Source organism: Mixophyes fleayi, chromosome 11 (assembly GCF_038048845.1).
Source record: "Mixophyes fleayi isolate aMixFle1 chromosome 11, aMixFle1.hap1, whole genome shotgun sequence".
Classification (NCBI taxonomy): Eukaryota; Metazoa; Chordata; class Amphibia; order Anura; family Limnodynastidae; genus Mixophyes; species Mixophyes fleayi.
This window is the reverse complement of record NC_134412.1, coordinates 93680179-93699291: the sequence shown is the minus strand read 5'-3', so window position 1 is coordinate 93699291 and position 19113 is coordinate 93680179. Positions and strand designations below refer to the sequence as shown.

The 19113-nt window shown below is 40.1% G+C and overlaps 1 protein-coding gene across 2 annotated transcripts; it reads left to right on the top strand.

Annotated features, from left to right (window-relative positions):
• The first annotated feature begins 5376 nt into the window (after positions 1–5376).
• Positions 5377–17835, top strand: CHEK1 (checkpoint kinase 1). Of its 2 annotated transcripts, XM_075190357.1 has the most exons (13): positions 5378–5482; positions 6689–6764; positions 8466–8689; positions 10761–10825; positions 11001–11070; positions 11637–11825; positions 13558–13662; positions 14234–14326; positions 14437–14539; positions 15691–15874; positions 16059–16190; positions 16657–16758; positions 17379–17835. In XM_075190357.1, exons 2-13 carry the CDS (start codon positions 6700–6702, stop codon positions 17472–17474), a joined length of 1428 nt encoding a protein of 475 aa, XP_075046458.1. In that variant the 5' UTR covers positions 5378–5482; positions 6689–6699; the 3' UTR covers positions 17475–17835. The 2 variants fall into 2 exon arrangements, with proteins under 2 accessions (XP_075046459.1, XP_075046458.1); XM_075190358.1 differs by lacking the exon at positions 11637–11825 and having other exon boundaries at positions 5377–5482.
• The last annotated feature ends 1278 nt before the right edge of the window (positions 17836–19113 follow it).

Below are 19113 nucleotides of genomic sequence, written 5' to 3'. Positions count from 1 at the left end.
ATCAGCGTTGCCCTTGGACGCAGCTCACTTTCCAGGGGTTTAGGTAGACTTCTGTATTGCTGTGGTCAAGCAGGTTGACATTTTCAGGTGTTTGTATTATGTGGATTATTAAAGAGCTGAACTTGAATTTTCAGCATCTTTTACTGGACATTTAGTTAATTACACCTCATTGTTTCAGGAGGAAATACAAAACTCGTGATCCTGGAAGTGGTGATGGGCTGACTGCAGTACTCGGCCCATGTTTAGAGTAATTCTTTTGCATGTGGTAAAGTTTCTGGCATTAACACTTGTAGAAAGGATACATTTTTCTTGATTACAGGCCTTAATTCTGGACCTAATTTAGAGCTCTCTTTAGAGATACATTTTGCTGATTGATATCTTTAAGCAAAGAGCACATGACGTAACGCCATTTATACAATGTCTCAGCATGGTAATCTGAGGAATGCAAAGGAGCATTACTTCCACCTTCATCTGAGTATAACAATGTCTCCTGAGATCATGAGATGCATCTACATTATAAGAACCTCATTGTTTGTCAATACCAGGTTGGTTTTGGCAAGAATGCATCATTCAGAGGGTAAAGGCCGTAATTCACTTTGGTTTTCAAACATACTCAATTATGATAATAATGCTGGTTTGTTTACATTTCAATCGTTATAATTAAAAAAATATATATAATTTTTTTTACATTTTTCAATAAATCCCCTTCTGTGAGCATGGAAGGTAGGCATTTAGGTTCTCTTTTTATAACCCCTTGAAGTCCCAGCTACTTCTCACTTCCCCAATAGTCCAGTAAAAGCAGCTTCATGTGCATGAAAAAAAAAAAAATACAAGAAAACCCCAATTTTATGCCCCTTTCCATGGCTTTATACAGAGACATTCCTCCATTAAATTTATCTTGTACAACTGCACAGAATAAGGATTGAGATAGAAAAAAAAATGCTTATTAAAAACTGATGCTTTCAGGGTCTTTTTCAAAAGAAGTTTATACAAAAACAATTGGACAAATCATGAGTAGACAAGCAGATAATTTTTCTCCGACGCCCGCTAGTCCAGTTTGGGGCAAAGAATAACATTCACTAAGAACAGTAAGTTGGCTCCGCACGTCTTTGAGTCATGGCTAGTAAGATGTTCACGTTCTGGCGTGTAATGTTCTACTTTTAAGAGAACAGTGCTCCAAAAGTTTGCATGACAGGCCCCAGTAAAAGAGAAGCATGTGTGCGAGCCCAATGGGTAAAACTGTACTCCCAAAAAACCATTTGGATTCAAAAGAAAGTTGTGATGGGAATCTGTCTGGAGATACCTAGGATCCCAGAGTATCTTGTCTGTTATTGGAGGTGCACAGATGACGGGTTGTGTTCTACCCACTTGGAGGAAGAAGGGAACAGTGGTAAACACAATCTCTCCTATAATCGCCCTGCTGCTTCTGAATTTAGAACAAGCCCAGAAAGCGGCAGCATAGAACAGAAGCCCGATAGGCTGGTCTGTCCCCGTCCGTCCCCCAGAATTAACAGGAATCTGCGGTGGGGGCGGGACACATGACTGGATGTTCCGAACCAGAATCTTGCTCCTAGCAATTACAAGAGTTAACACATGTACAAAGAAATTCATTTTGTGCTAATAAAATTTCACACTAAATAACTTAAACAGCATACCAGTGGCAAAATAAATAACATATTGCTGCAGATCGGCTCCATTTATAACACCACAAGCTTGCAGTCTTTAGATAACCATAAGCAAAGCAAGTACTCACCCCTCCTCGAAGAAGGCCGAAGTTTTGACCTTTCTTTAAAAATGGATCTATAACCACTAGAAATTAAAAATAAAAGAATAAAAAAGCCAGTATACACAGTCCAGGTATAAGTAGGTACGCATGCTCAAAAATTCTGCCCTAGTGTGAATATGATTTTTTTTTAATGTTTCAACAGCTGAACCGAAAGTAAAGAGATCTGCTCTTACACACACAATGTATAGAATGAGGTTTCTGTGTCTAGACGAATGATCTAGACGAATATCTGCTGAACTGAATTGTATGAAACTTTCCCTGACAATTGCATCACAGTGGACCATAATCCTTTGCTTTTGGTAACACGACAATGGGTATGGTAACACTATAGACAATAGTTTCTAATGTCATATCCATTTACATAAAAATATATGCTTATAGCAATCAGCCCATAGGATCATTATCTCTTGGTCATGGGTATTAATTTCCTGCCCAGGAATATAATTGGTACTAAGGCCGGCAATGGTGCATTGAATTACATACAAGATTGTTATACTTGTAACCCCTGAAGCACGTGTACTCTTCTCTTGGTGAGAATTTATAGTTTCATATTTTAGTTACTCCTGACCAATAATTCACAGCTGTGTCTTGTAGTTTGTTACAAATTTTACATCCATTGTGGAAAACTTTTTAGTATTCTAGAAAGTTTTGCAAGCTTCAGTGTGGACAAATGATTAGTGCAATTTGTATCTTTTCTGTGGTCCCTTGGGGGTGACATTCTATTTTAAGGAGCTGGAATACCAAACCATATAATGAGTTGATTTATAAAGTCTAAGCTATACATGGGTATAAGTAATGGGGTTTTTTTTAGATTATGAAAATATATTGGAATACTGGTGCCATAACCCCACTGGGGTAACATGTTGGACACAGAATATGGTGGGAAAGAGCTATTGTGGGACATATTGAGGTAGTACGTTAGCCGATTAGGGGGTATATTGGGGTAAATATGAAGGACATGGGGAATACTGAGGGGTGTAATACGGTGGGCACAAATTATATTATGATGCAGATTCTGTTAATATCTTGGACACTGGGGGCTATTGATTGATAAATTATATTAATAGGGAAAACACTGGGACTATTATGAATCATAAGGCATTTATACAGTAATAAGCTGCACTATAAGAAAGTCTTATCTATCCTGAAAAAAAAAAAAATATATATATATATATATATATTTACAGTGAAACAGACTCATCTCCAAAACATAATAATCTGTCACTGGGTTATGGCTGGAGTTGTGAGACGAGCCCAGGTAAAAACGGGCATAGGGCTGTCTTCTGTGAGATCTGGTGATAGGGTGGCTCAGTGGTTAGCACTTATTCCTCACAGCACTGGGGTCATGAGTTCAATTCCCAACCATTGCCTTATCTGGGTGGAGTTTTTATGTTCTCCCTGTGTTTGTGTGGGTTTCCTCCAGGTGCTCCGGTTTCCTCCCACACTCCAAAAACATACTGGTAGGTTAATTGACTGCTATCAAAATTGACCCTAGTCTCTCTGTGTGTGTTAGGGAATTTAGACTGTAAGCTCCAATGGGGCAGGGACTGATGTGAGTTCTCTGTACAGCGCTGCGGAATCAGTGGCGCTATATAAATAAATGGTGATTATGACGTGATTTTATTCCTCATTATCCAAGAGTGCTAGCGTGCAGGGGAAAAATAAACACTGTATCTAGAAACACATCCATAGTATCCAGTCCCCTGGGGCTGGAAGACACAAGATTTATTCTTTTAACTGTAAAAAGGTTTAAAAGAAAAGGTTTACTGTAAGAACAGAGAAACTGCAATGCTGCAACACCAAGAGAAAATGTATCGGCTCTTTGGAAGGATGCAAGAAAGGACTGGACACATTACTAGCAAATATAAAAGGCTAATTACATTAATAAGATCATTAGCACCTTTAATTTGTAAAGCGCCCCAAAACTGTAGCACCAGACAATCTGTACAAGTCAAGACATAAAAAAAAAAGTACATACAGTGTTGATGCAATTAGTGCAGAAGTGAGACATAGGGTGCTATGGTAGGGAGTACCCTGCTGGTGAGAGCTTATATAGGATAATGCATTGATCAGGAGAATGTAGCACTGCACGTACGTCAGTGGATCCTGTTGGAAGCACTCTTAGGGTCTCCATCATTTTTTTCAAGGCACCCCTAATCCAAAATAATTACCAAGTAGTCCCCCGCCTTGCTTACCACTGGCCCTGGCACCCCAGGGAGCCACTGCGCACAGTTTGGGAACCACTGACCTATGAGAGGAGTGTTGGCTCACAAGGGGTGTGTATTGTTTCAATGTGAAACGTGTATTATAAGGAATAACTTACACCCTACTGTAAAATAATAAGGATATTCTAGAACCACCTGACCTGTATATAAAAACATTGTTATTTTATATGGTTTTGAACTCAATTGCCAACATTTTGGGGAGACTGCTGCAGAGGCCAAGCATCTGAGCACATCACACGCTGCAACACGGTATCTGTGGAACTTCTTCTTAGCAAACCTAATAAACAGTACATCGAACTCAATTATAATGTATTCTATTCATTAACAGTACTCTTGTACATTATTATCTACCATAGGACAGAGAATAAGGCTAGGTACACACTGGAGATTTTTCAGCCGATATATGACCACTCGGCCACATATTGCATTAGTGTGTATACTTACACAAGGAACAAGGAACGACAATTGTCCCAAAGTATTGAATGTCGTTTCATTTGGTTGGTCGCTATGTTTGATACTTTCGTTCCAACTGCTTTCCGTTTGTGCAGGGTGTACACACTCATGTCCACCATTTCCAGTTTAGTGTTATGCTCTTTTCAGCCGATGCTGGCAATGAACATGTCCCAGTGACTAAATGCTGTACATGGAATAATTTGTTCATTTGTTTTGAGACTAAATAGATTATTTCAGTCACAGAAGCTAATGAAATTTGTTATGACATGTGGATACCTATAACAAGGCGGTTAATCAGTGTGACAGGAATAAATGCATATTATCCTGTCATTCTCTAATCATCTATAGGACCAGATGAAGAGCACAGATCTGAAGGTAATTTGTGTCGTGTGTACACATGAATCTCCAGACCTGTACATAGGTACAGTAGTTGTAGATAACAGATTGGTTGGAATATCCTAGTGTGTACCTAGTCCAAGATCTGGCATCTAACATGCAGATAAATGGGATTTTACTGGTCTGTTGAAAAATAGGGACATGTCAGCATGAAATTTGAAAACTGGGACTGTCCATGGACATTAAGGCGAGTTGCCAGCTATACCCATAAGTGCTCTGGTGCTCCTTAATATCCTTATATCGTGCAGCTGGGAGTACATTGACCTTATATAAACTGTAAGAGAAACACACTGGTCCATATAGATGGTATTTACAATAAAGCTGCTCCTATAGCTACTCCAAGCACACAGCACATCATGGCCTCTCACAGACCCGCCTCTCCTCCCTCATCTCCAGCCACAACACACAGCTTCTATGACACCAGCGAGTCCCAGCCAGAGACTTATATAGGGCGCCGGTGGAGGTCACGTGCTCTGCGGTGCTGACGTCATGCCGCAAGCTGTCGCGTCGGCGTAATGACGTTATTTTGAAGGCTAATGGGCGGGAAAAACCGAGTGTACCCGGACCTGAGACACAGGTGATCTGTGTGCGGGGGCGACGGGTGCAGTATCCGGAGAGTGGGGTGAGTGGTGACCACATGTACCCCCGGGAGAGTGTGCGGGTACCCGGGGGGGTCACAGGGGAAAGATCCAGTACACCTAGAGGTTATATATATATATATATATATATATATATATATATATATATATATATATATATCAGTATTCCCCGTGTAATAACTTGTGGTTCTGTTTAGGCAGAACTTGGGACTGGGCTGCTTGGGACAATGAGGCAGATGGAAAATAAAAAAATTTCTAAAAAAAAAAAAAAAAAGTGCAAAAACGCAAAACATATATTTATGGATTATTAGGGTTATTAAGCTTTGTGTTTCAATATTTACCTTGTTATAGCAAATGTCAACATAAGTTTGTTTGCAGGAATAGAAGCCCCTCCCTCTCCCCTGACAGCAATCACTGTAAATACCCCCCTGGGTGCTCTCTGCCCTCACAGAGATCACAGCAAATGGGTCCCCTTTTCTTTGTCCTTAAGCTGATCACCATCAATGCCTCCTACCTTTACTTGTGTTCTTCCTAGAAAATGTTGCCTGTGTAATACTATGAAAAATGTTGGAGGTTATTGCCCACAGTTGCCAGGACTGGTGGTCAGTGGTCTAACACACACAGCTGGCTGTAGTGCTCACATAGTGCTTGTTGTACTAGGAGAAACAATATTTTTGTTATATAATAGGACTCTGCTGGAGTCCAAGAGCCAGATGACAAGTATAAACTGCCCGGGAAATACGCTCTGAGAAGGACACTGCCCCGCCGCCCTCCCCTTCTTTGCTCTCACTTAAATTTTAATTGCTAGTGAAAGAGAGGAGACTGCTTATTTTCACAGTATGCAACAAAAAATATCCAATTTTAATGAAATTACCCTTTTTATACATTAAGCAAACCCCTATTAGGCAGTTTTTAGACTATTATTAATCGAAAGCCCTATATCCTGTAGGGGAAAATAATATACCTTTAGTTTAGCTAGACTTTAAAATAAAAAGTGTTTCCTGATCAAAGCTTAAACATAATAATACAAAAGCTGTACCACTATAATGGTGGTTATAAACTACCTCCTATCTCAAAGTGTTAATCGACCAATGGTAATACGAATCTTATATAAGGTTACTAGTCTTCTTAAGGCACCAATCTTAAGCATTTAGAGATTGTTAAATAATCAATCTCTCCTTATGTATACATTGCAATATAATGTACATACAATATTCCTGTCTTGACAGAGTTCTAAATCATGGCAGTCCCATTTGTTGAGGATTGGGATCTGGTGCAAACTCTTGGCGAAGGAGCCTATGGAGAGTAAGTATGGGATGCTACTGCCATTGGTGGTACAGATCACCTATAGTACTCTTTCTGTAGTATGACTTTCATTGTGTCTCCAGTGAATGCTAAGAATTAATGGCGTTATGACAAATATCACTGTTTTGGTCCTATCAATATTCTTGTGTCTTTGTCAATGTTTATATTTGGGTGATGAGGAATGAGAAGTATCTAGTGGATAAAGAAAAAAATAGTCTGCCTTCACCATGGTTGTTTTTTTGTCCTATTGCTTAATGGACTGTAGTTTGTAGCTCACAACCAGATCTTTTCAGTGCAAGTAAGATTTTTCAGCAACATTATCAGGACAGGACTTCTGTCAATTTTAGTTTTTACGCTGTTCCATTCAAGATGCACCTCGATAGATGGTGCAATAAACCTTTCTGATTTTATTCCATCTTTCAGCCTTTGTATCTTACAGTAGATTTGTGCAACCAGACACCATTACCAGTAGATATATAGTTGCTGTTTGTCAACCTTATGACCATCTGAATGTCATTCAGTATTCCGCCAAATAAACTCATTTGTTGTGGTACTCTCAATTAGATCATTTTTAAGTCTACTCCAGTGTTACTTCTCTAAATCATTCAGCAAAGCATGGTTTGATTGGATTATCACAATAATATTAAGCAGGAAGACAAAGGCTTAGGTACATACTGAAGAATTTTCCTACCGACTTGTTATCTACAATGATTGCACCTGCGACTGAAGGTCCAATCGGCCGGACGTTTCATGCATACACACTAGACAGATTTACCTTCAGATCTGTGCTCTTCATCTGGTCCTCTAGTTGTTTAAAGAATGACAACACAATGCTCACTCATTCCTGTCACACTGATTAAAACAGCCTTGTTATAGCTATACACATGTGCTTATAAATTTTATTAGCTTCTGTGACTCTGAAACAAAATATTCTGTCTCAGAACAAAGAAATGATTCCATCTACAGCATTCTCTACATTTAAGTCACTGGGACATGTTTGTTTCCAGTATCTGCTGAAAAGATCATGACTCTCTAAACTCTGAGTGCATACACACACTACATGATCGGCAGGTGATTGGAACGCTATTATTAAACAGTATGACCACCCAAATGAAACGACGATCGGTACTTTGGAACCATTGCCGTTCATCGTTTGAGTGTACACACTAACGTGTCATTTAATGGGTGATTGGCCTGATAATTAGCTGAATAACCTCTAGTGTGTACCCAGCCTAAGAGAACAGTCTGTGGCAGTTTGTGTGTATTCAGTTGCTAAAAACAAATTTAGAGAGCAGCTTGAAGATGCAACAACTCTAGTGCAGAAGAGTTGCAGCTGCTCATCCGTCTACATAAGTCTCTCTGCTGCTGAACCTTGTTCCTCATACTTGATTTGTCCATTCAGACACATCTTTCCTGCCCACTCATTAACAAACCAGCCCTAGAAAGATGTAGAAACTACAGACAAATGATATAATAGATGTGGGATGAGTTGACGCACTCTCCTTTAATTTACAGAACTGGATGTTGAAGGCATCTAGAATTTGGGCTGTGCTATGTCATACACCTACATTACGGTTTAAAAGTGCAGAGAAATAGTTATGTAAGGGATATTGTTTTATACGGCAAGAGAAAAGTGTTTATTTGTATGAGGGCAGCTTATTTTGTATGGTGTTTTGCTCATATTTGAATTGATCTTGTCAGAGTACAGCTAGCTGTGAACCGGAAGACTGAGGAGGCGGTGGCGGTGAAGATTGTAGATTTGAAACGAAAGGTGGACTGTCCAGAAAATATAAAGAAAGAGATCTGTATCAATAAGATGCTCAACCATACAAACATAGTGAAATTCTATGGACATCGCAAAGAAGGCAACATTCAGTATCTGTTCCTGGAGTACTGCAGAGGAGGGGAGCTCTTTGACAGGATAGGTAGGTGACCGTTGTACAGCTGGGTTATTTGGCCGTTTGGTATTTACTTTACTTGGCGAACAGCTGAGTTTATGAGCAAGACCGATGTTGGTGATTCAGAAGATGAAAAATCAGATCTGTGTAACTAAATGATCAATTCTCTGCGTTAGTTGGCGAACCAACATTAGCACTTTAAAAGACTAAAGACAACACTCAATAACAATAACCCCAGAAATACTGTTTTGCCTACAGAGGGGAATGTATATACCAGACATAGTTTTTGTGGGCTTTTTTTTTTTTTTTTGGGCCATGGCCTGGTCAGAGAGATACAATCTCAAGGTGGTATTCTACCACTTTTCTCTATCTTGTTCCTTTCAAGACCTGGACACTCCCAATGATGTCATACCTTACTCTCAGATCACACATCTTGTACCACAAAGCCTTGCTCCCATGCTATACTATTGTTGGCATGTTATCACCCATCGACCAATGCTGTAATCACACTGTGTTCTGTAAAGTGTTGGTGATATTTAATATATAGTTTTCCTTAAATTTAGGCTTTCCTAATTTTTGGTGTTTGATAAAAAAAGGGCTTTGTGCCTTTCACTTTTGTTCAATTGATCATTAAATGTATATAATTTTGGGGAGAAGGAAGCTTCCATTTCTTGGCCCCAATTTATATTCCAGACATGGAGAACTGGGTGGAGGATTTTGATGGGCTATTGTGTAGCTAACCAGGACCCTAAAAGACGGGGTTTGTAGGAAGCTGCTCTTCCAGTGCCCTGCTTCATAGAGCCCTACTCACCATCGGTGTCCCCTTACAAGCACCGGAGAAAGAAAGATAAAGCAGCAACTCCACATTTCCCATGTTAAGCATGCATCTGATAATGATTTGCAAGAGCTTAGCTAAAACAAAAAAAAATGAGTCTCCTTTTCAAAATCTCTGCTTGGAAAGCACAGTTGGCTGCACATAGTCTTTCTGCTACATAGGCTCACAGCTTTCAGCGTGTCATGTGAAGGCAGGTGGGAGGAGGATATCCCAGTGCATAATAATGCTCAGAGGAGCTTTCCAAAGTACCTCTGCTCACCACATCACGTGACTGTGGTTTCTATGGTAGTCCATAATCCTCAATCATTAATGGCAGCCTGAAGATAAAAAATAAAAATGGTAAATAAAAACATTATTCTTGTAGTTTCCCACACTCGTTATTTATTATGCATTTATTTTTTATTTTTCATGGGATTGCTGCTATAATGTGAAGTGCAATATTTGGAATTACTTTTTTTGTTTTGGGAAGCTACTTTCATTCTCTAGTATCAATTTATTTTTCCAACTTAAATGCAACAATTTTTTTGTAATTTTTTTTGTAATTTTTTATTTATAGCTTTATTTTACGAGGAAACTGGAAAATGCAAGTACAGTAAACAGTTGTACATGAACACACAACATTTCCTTCGAAGTTTATTTTGAGAGAAAAGGGGCGGGGTGAACAGGGGAGTGAAGGACAAGAAAGGAGGCCGGGGAGGCAGGGAAATGCAACACATTTTTGACATTCGTGTGTATTTGTATAGGGTATGACTTGCAGCTAATTCCTCTAAGCCATTTTTATATGACTGGCTCTCATTGCTAGGTTGGCACCCTGATTGATAAATGACACTGTCTGTTGTGTCAGTTACCAGCGATAAGACTCATAGTGTTGCTCAGTGTAATAAATGATGGATCTTTATGTATCACTCTCTGGAGGATGCTAGTAAATATGATTATAATAATGACCCATCCAGTCGTGTCCTATAACAAGGACATGTCTATACATTCATTTCTTAATGCCTACATTCGACAAATACGAATGGAAAGCAAGTGATATAGTTGGTGCCTTTAAAATGAGTTATGTGACCTATTATATGACTGTTTATTTATGGAAAAATGTGTCTTGAAAGTTTATACATTGATTTTCACAACTTTGTCTTGTATGGCTGATGGTTCTTGTGTATTGGTAAGCTGCATGCATATGGACAGTGATGTTTCCCACAGCTGGTCTCTGGGTCGGGACGGTTCTATCGGACTCATTTCCTACTTTGCTGTCTGTTTTAGAGCCCGATGTGGGGATGCCTGAGCAAGACGCACAAAAGTTTTTCCAGGAACTCATAGCGGGTGTGGTGAGGATCTTTACACCTTTCCGTTACTTAAACGTTTCAAACTTCAGTTTCTTTTAGGTTTTATTTATTAAAATTTAAATTTGCCAAGGTGACTGGGTTTTGTCATTTGTAACACGCATATTTCCACCCACTTATTCTGTAATGATGTTTGACTTATTAATTTTTCTATTACTAGGAATATCTCCATGGATTGGGCATTACTCATCGTGACATTAAACCAGAGAACTTGCTTCTCGATGACAGAGGTAGGAAACCTGATGATGGTGATTGTGTTGGAACTTAGATTTCTAGTAGTAATCGGTAATCTAGAGGATTCTTGTGTATCTCCTCACAGAAGGGAGAGCTACTCCACTGAATGTGAAGGTTGTCTACGGACTCCTGGAGGAACAATAGAAGGAGTACACAAGGAAAGAGGGCCCTGCTCATGAGAGCTTACATCCTAAAGGGAAGGGGGAGACACAAATAGGGTGGTACTAACTGGGGGAGAGAGCCAGGACAAGGTAGTTAGGAGGAGAACTCATCTGACTTGAGCTGAAACTGTAGCAAGACTGATATTTTCTCTTTCTGCTGATGGCTCTGGAACCATATCCTGTGAAGTATTTTCTTTCCTATTTCTGTAAATGAGATGTCCACACAAAGTAGTTGTTTAGTTCTTAGTTCTAAACCCACGTACTAGCTGAACGTCAGTGACCCAACGACTGGGCCAGTAGAGCGCTCGCCGTATTTCCCACCTGGGCCCAATCTGTAGATTCTGAGGTCTGGTTGGGTAACTGGATTTGAACGTAGTCTCATCTACATACCCTCTTTTCAGATCAGCTGAAGATATCTGACTTTGGCTTAGCCACTGTGTTCAGACATAATGGACGAGAGCGCCTGCTGAATAAGATGTGCGGGACACTGCCGTATGTTGCACCGGAACTGATTAAGTCTCGAGCGTTTAATGCTGAACCTGTGGACATCTGGTCCTGCGGAATAGTCCTGACAGCCATGTTAGCCGGGGGTACGTAGATGGTTTTTCTTTATTTGAACAGTTAGAGTGAAACTCGTGGGCCCATACACCCAGAAATCATCGCTTGTCTAATACTGTTTGTGCTGCACCGTACAGTCAGTCAGGGTGAAGTAGAGATGTGAGAGAAGAGGGCCTTTACCATAGGCGTACAATCCCAGGCTACTGGGAGCTTACAAATGCGATAGTGTAGACAGAGGAATTGATTCTGCTTCCTGCCTACAGTATGTAAAAGTAAACACTGATGTTTAGGTATGTGGTGTGACGGATGAAACAAAAGCAGTATATCAGGGAACTGAGTGGTTCTAGAGAGTCAGTGGAGATAGGGGTTAGGATTTAATAGAAGTAGTAGTGTGAGACTTGGCTTACATCCCTCCCTCTCTCGCACAATAGACCACAGCAACATTTTTATCAGTACCAGAGTGTAAAAAAAATAATTGCGTTTTTTGTATAACACCAACCCCCCCCCCCCCCCCCCCCCACTGATTTTTTTTTTTTTTTTTTTTTTTTTTATAAAAACAACTAAACAAATAAACCAAGTTAAAACAATAATGCAAAGTTATTTTAAAATACTGTTCTGTAATATATGAATGACTTGACAGTGTCACCAGTCATGGCATGGCACAGCAAACTACACACACATCAGAACACAAGCTGCAAAATGAAAGAAACAGCAATGATGTGAAGTTACAATAGTTGGCAATTGCCTTGCCTGATGTGTAAATCTGAATGAGGCTACACATTAAGTTTATTAAACGCCTTAAAAAGAATCACAAGTTTTGCAGCTGTCAGTACTGAGCAGTTTCTCAGTTTTGACTGCACCAAACCAAATGTGGAAAATATTCTTTCTTCTGATAATGCTGCAGCTGTTGGCAATTGCTCTACTGCTACCATGATATTTTCATTACCAGCAACAGTTTCTAAACCAACGTGTATTTTTCACCAGTCTATTTGACCACAATGTTGGGTCAACAGTAGCACCAACAAGGTCATTAAACGGGGTTGCTTTTGACTAGTGTTGGTAGAAGAGTATTTGAATGTGGATATTTTTTTGGGCAAACTTATGAGCATCTAACTTTTCTTCAGCAGAGTTCTAATTAGGAGAGCAAGCAATAGCCTTAGATACAGACCTTTTATTAGTAGAGCAGCTAATCAAAGGACTATGGTCCATAGTGCACAGTATTCCATTTACTATTAAAAGCTTGTTAAAACCCTGGATTTTTTAATGGTGGTTTAAATCAGTTTTTTTGAAAAAACAAAAATTGTGTGATTTTTAAATCGTGATTAAAATCAAGTTGATTTAAATCGGCATTACTGTCATGTATTCTTCCAAAACATAAAGCTTCTCCCTCCAGCAAAGATCAGTTCCTCTCCCATTCACAGAGCCCTTCCTCCTACATTTGTTTTTATTGTGGGTCCCTTCCTGCATAATATAAATCTCCGCACAGGCTAACTCCAGCTTTTTAATGTTTTTACTAGATTCTGTATTAGTTCAGTAATTGTCGCAATAGTGCTTCACCACGCCCCACGTTTTGTCTTTCTAATTTATGAAGTGATGGCTGAAACTGCCTCAGAACTTTAAACTGCGCCCTCCTGGTTTATGAAGTGGTGCCTGTTTCCTACCATCCAGTACATACAGGATCCAATGAGTAGTGATGTCTGGTGAATCGCAGGGCTGTATTATACAGCTCTATGCATGTATTCTGTATTTGATTTGTATTTGCAGAGCTACCATGGGATCAGCCAAATGATGCATGTCAAGAGTATTGTGATTGGAAGGAGTCTAAGCACTATCTGACCCCATGGAAGAAGATTGAGGCTACACCGCTGGGTAACTAGAAATCTCTAATTTCATTTATATACCTGATTAAGAGAACCCCACCAAACATCATCCAAATTCCACATTTTAGTGGAATACATTGGGACATGCTGAGAGGGAAGATAGTTTCTGTTAATTCAGGTGGATGTATCACAGTGATTGAGCTAGCTATATAGATATTAGAACTAAAACTCTGATTTTTCTGGGTTCTTTAGTTTTCACTTAAAAATCAGTTTTTCTATATTGTAGGATGAAAAAAATGGAATCCACTAGCAGATACAATGTTGTAAAACTTTGCAAATATTTTTTTTAGAATTAAAATATTATTTAAAAAGTCTAATTGCGATATATTCTGGCGGATTACCCTCTGTACAAATGTTTAATGAGATCTTTCTATTTAATGGTATTATACACAGTATGAATCCTTTTTCCTTTGCGGAGTGTTCAGTTTTGGAGTTTAAATTGATCACTATATTCTTAGGACGTTTATCAATTCTGACTTCAGTTCTTATAAATTGGATGTTATTTGTTTGATACGATTACTGTGTCTATTCTCAGCAGTTCCCTTCTCTTCTCTTTCTAGCGCTTCTTTCTAAAATACTGATAGAGAATCCCAGTTCCAGGCTGACTATTGCCGGCGTTAAGAAAGACTGGTGGTTCTACAAACCGATTAAAGGTACGTTGAGGGGTAGCTGAGAATAGGTATATAGCTGGATTTCAGCTGTTTATAGCTGGATCAATGAATGCACAGCTTCCTCTCTATTGAATGTGTATTTCCTCCACTAGGTGTGAAGAGAAACTTCTTGTCCATAGGGGGAGGATCTGAAGCAACCGGCCCCCTTGGCAAACATGTTCGGTCTGATATGAATGTGTCTCAGCGCTCCCACAGGTCAGTGCTGCTTCCTGTACCAGATTATGCTGATTTTAGAGGTCACAGAGGACTTTCATAACCAGCTGCAGGCCAAGGGCTTTTATCCAGGTCACAGAAAATATCACTAATTTACAGAAGGGGAGGAGTTATACTGAACATAGTCTTAAAGTCTGATGTCATCACTTCAGAGTCATTTTTTCAGATCTCGCCTGTTTGCATATTTACAGGACTTTTTTGGGGGCATTTTTTTTTTATTACTTTTGGCGCTGTCTTGCTATGTCTGGATACTCGCTTAATCAGTCCGGGATATGCGATAGTGTTGTTTTTGTTTTTTTGGGTTTTTTTTTTTTAATACAACTCCACCTAAACCATTTCTTCTCGTGGGTTCCCTGAGGTCCTAAGCACAGAAGTGCTTACTACTTGTCCACTCAAGGGTTGCTGACTGCAGCACCCTTTCTTCCTGTCTCAAATAATTAGAGGGGTTGTTTTTTTTTTTTTGTTTTTTTTAAAATCGTCTGTTTGTAGATTTTGTCACATAGTAGACGGGTAAATATCTGTAGTCCAAGAGGGCAACACCAAGTTACATTGTGAGTTGGACAACAGAGTAATCAACCTCTGTGTCTTCCATCTTTGGCCGGACCTAATAAAACATGCTTTATTAGCATGGCTCCTGAAGATGATTCTTAACCAAATGCGCCTCGCTGACCCTGTTCAGATGATGCTGCAGGCACGGAAGCCCTCGTCTTCCCCTGTCTATCACATGATTTGTTAACCCTACCTAGCCTGGTGCACAGAACAGAATTGTCCATAACAGATAATTCATATCTTTTTGTTTTCCCTCCATTCAGTGTAGCTCCTTATGCACTCATCTTTTCTGTGCTCTGTTTTCTTGCCTGTGTGATTATATCTGCCGGCTGCTGACTTGACACCATGTTTGTCATTTACCTGGGAAGGGATTTGGTGCTTCCTCCCAGTTGAACTCTTGCTGGATCAGTACAGAGATTCAGCAGTTTTATTCTGTTGTGGTATCTGTTCCCCTCTGACCATGGGGATTTAATGGCCTTTACAGAATTCACATTTTATCTTTAGATTAAAGTGATCATTCTGTATGTTCGCCCCATGTTTGTCAGTTGTATATAAGTTTGTAACAAAGCTGTTACTTGTTACAGTGAAGAGATGACGACGTATTCCAGTACGCAGCCGGAGCCCCGCACCACCATCTCTACCTGGGACAGCAGCTCGTCTCATATAGACAGACTGGTGCAGGGTAAAGGGATCAGCTTCTCCCAGCCGGCCTGTCCTGAGAACATGCTTCTGAACAGCCAGTTAATGGGGACTCCAGGCTCCTCACAGGTACAGAAACAAAGTACTTCATGTGTTCTGGGTTTCTTTATCGTTTAATATCCCAGAGCAGGTTATTTTTCAGAACTGTTATTTCTTTGTATCTACAATTAAACGCCTGTTACTCTGTCCTATTTACACCTCTGTCACCTATTCTGACCTCTTACAAACAACCGCCGCAATCTAATCCCCACAGAACCCGTGGCAGCGTCTAGTTAAGCGGATGACCCGGTTCTTCACCAAAGTGGATGCTGAGCGCTCTTATAACAATTTGAAGGAAACCTGTGAGAAGATGGGCTACGTCTTGAAGAAATGCTGTGCCAATCAGGTGGGTAGCTCAGCCCCCCTCCGCCTCGTTGGGCGTCCTTGGCTACTCACAGAGCAGGTTCACAGCTGCGAAAGACCTTTACCATGTTTATGAATCGAGACCAAGTCCTGCATTGCAAATCTGCTGGTCTGATGAGATAACTGGTTTTGGGGGTCACTACCCTAATTGCCCAGATTTCTGCCATGAAAGATATGTACAATAGTCAAGAGACACCACACTATGAAGGTTGTGTGCTGTTTGCCTCTGTATACAGGATGTGTGGCGTTATGAATGTCCATGTCTGTATCTATGAACGCAGGTCTGACTTTGGCTAAAAAGATTGATTCAAGTGTGGCAAAGTTATTGCATGATTTGTGCTACTTCTTTGTTACTCATTTTATAGCCGTTTACTCTGTTCTCTATGTGAATGTATGTATCTACATGTGTGCTGCTATTTGTTTTTCCTCTGACGTTTGTTTTGTTTCAGGTGACCCTTTCAACCACCGACCGAAGAAACAACAAGTTAATATTCAAAGTCAATTTAGTGGAAATGGAGGGGAGAATTTTATTGGACTTCCGCCTTTCCAAGGTACATGACCTTTCGGAACAAAGCCACCTGTAGAATGAATTATTTATTTGGGTAAAACTAAGCACACACATGCAGTAAACGTGTATGTTTAGCCTAATGCTCATGTTTAAAACGTGTTTTTTTTTTTTTTTTGAAATGGTAAGTTTCCAAACTAATTCTTTGACAAGGATGCTTCTTAAACCTGCATTTTACATTGTATTTCCCATTAAACCTAACATAGGAATGTTTATCAATCACAGCAAATGTGCATGTTTTACACCATGCATTCTTAGTAAATACTCTATGGGACTATTTCATTATAATACCAGTAGGATTTGCTGCAATTTACATGTGTTTCATGGGTCAACATATGTAGTTTAATTTTTGCAACTTTATTAAGTAATTGCACATGGGCTTAATCTTCAGGTTCCTTTGGTGGTCTTTTTGGCACAGACCCTTGTTCATCATGAAACGCAGTACTCGGCTGCAGATACTGCCCTATACACTTAGCTAGGTGTGTAGTAAAGCGCACACAAGACAAGCAGGATAAGAAGAGCCAGTGATGTTATCCACAGCTTTTGCTGCCATTAGCAAGCTTTGTCCTGCCCACATTCACCTCTGTTTTGTTGTTTCTCTTCCAGGGCGATGGTCTGGAGTTCAAGCGACACTTCCTTAACATAAAGAAGAAGTTGGGTGATATAGTTGCCAACCAGAAAGGTGTTGTGTTGGTCACCTGATAATGGGGTAAACGGTCCGTGATAATTTTGCCTCTCTGATCTCACCCGTTGCTGTTTAAGTATTAGTTCCAGATTTCTTTTGTGGCAGCGTTTAGGTTAGTTGGTAATGTGATCAGTGAGAGGTTGGAGCGCTCACAGCCGTTCTGAAGAGGGAAGAGAGCTGTTCATTTTGTAGTACCGGACATGTCCTATGCAGATGACGTCACCATGGCCTGGACCATATTTTCTTTGTGCTACAGTGAAGCAAATGTGTATTTGGCTTTCTTCTTTGACACTTTTTTCTTTGGTTTCTTTCATGTTGTTCCCGAGCACAGATCCAGTGGCGGATCCAGGGGGCGGGGCGATCGCCCCCCCTACCAGGGGCTTGCTGCCGACAGCTGCACACTGTGCAGGTCCGTTCAGCAGTGGCAGTGTGCTGCTCTGATTGTGTTTAAAACACAATCAGAGCAGCGGGACAGCACACTGCCACTGCTGAACGGACCTGCACAGTGTGCAGCTGTCGGCGGCCTTAGACATCAGAAAGGGGGCGGGACCTAAATCGCCCCCCCCCCCCCATAAATCGCCCCGGGTAGGACAAATGTCTAGATCTGCCCTGATATGTTCAGTCAAGTAATTTATTGTCCTGAATGCGTGTGGTCTATGAGCTGGTAACACACGGTTTAGTAGTTCCCTGCTTAGGAACCTTAATTCCGAGATGCTGTTTGGACTTCCTATTAATCCAGAGAGAGGGTGACCTAAATCCCCCAGGACTTCACATGTGCGAGCTGTCCGTTAACAGCTGGTGATTCTTGGAGTTACAATGTAACTTTATTCAGTGCTCTGCTGCAATCGTATGAAAGGGGGGATGTGAATGTTTAAAAGGTTGTAACATATTGCTTTTATTATTAAATAAATGCATAATATTTGGAAAAAAATATGTTCTGAAACGGAATCAAAGTGTTTGGTTTATTGTTTTGTCTCCTGATTACATCACTTGATTGTCGCCAAGTACATGTTTAATGCTTTGGGTGTAATCACAGGGTACTATAGTTTACTTGATGTTTCTCCTAAATGACAATATTTACAGGTAGATACATGAGACCTTAAAGCAGATATGCAGAGTGTTATGGATCCTGCCCACAGGGGCTTTCAATTTTAAGCGCTAATGATGCATTTATGTCATCCTTCAACTTCCACTGGAAATGCCGTTAGGGTTTGGTAAGTTTAATTGTTACATATTTGAATCCCTTCAGCGCTTTGGGCAAGTGGAACTCGTGCTGGGCACTGAAGGGGGTTATAAAGCAATGGTATTGCCAACTTAGCAGTACATGAACTACGTCTATGATTTGTATGTTTGCTGTAAGGGGTTAAACAGGATTCCTGCACTGAATGTTGGACTCTCGCATCCAAACACATTTAATCACTGGCACCACCTATTGTTTTAGGACAATAGGGCTCCAAATTTTGTTAAATGTACACACTTGCACACACTGCTCTGTTTAGCGTTAATCTAGCCTTGCAAACAAAAGGTTAGCATAGTCAAATAATGAATTGAATTTAATAAAAATTGCTGTACAAAATAAATTACAAAAATAGAGACGTAATAAAATACAGAAATAGAGAACTTACATAGATAGTATTGTCTGTATTCTGTGGAAGG

Excerpts from the sequence above, each read along its gene's own strand:
- CHEK1 (XM_075190357.1), top strand. The coding sequence starts at position 6,700 with ATGGCAGTCCCATTTGTTGAGGATTGGGATCTGGTGCAAACTCTTGGC. Across the intron at positions 6,765-8,465 it reads GGCGAAGGAGCCTATGGAGA|AGTACAGCTAGCTGTGAACC; the intron begins GTAAGTATGGGA and ends TGATCTTGTCAG. Across the intron at positions 16,191-16,656 it reads AGAAATGCTGTGCCAATCAG|GTGACCCTTTCAACCACCGA; the intron begins GTGGGTAGCTCA and ends GTTTTGTTTCAG.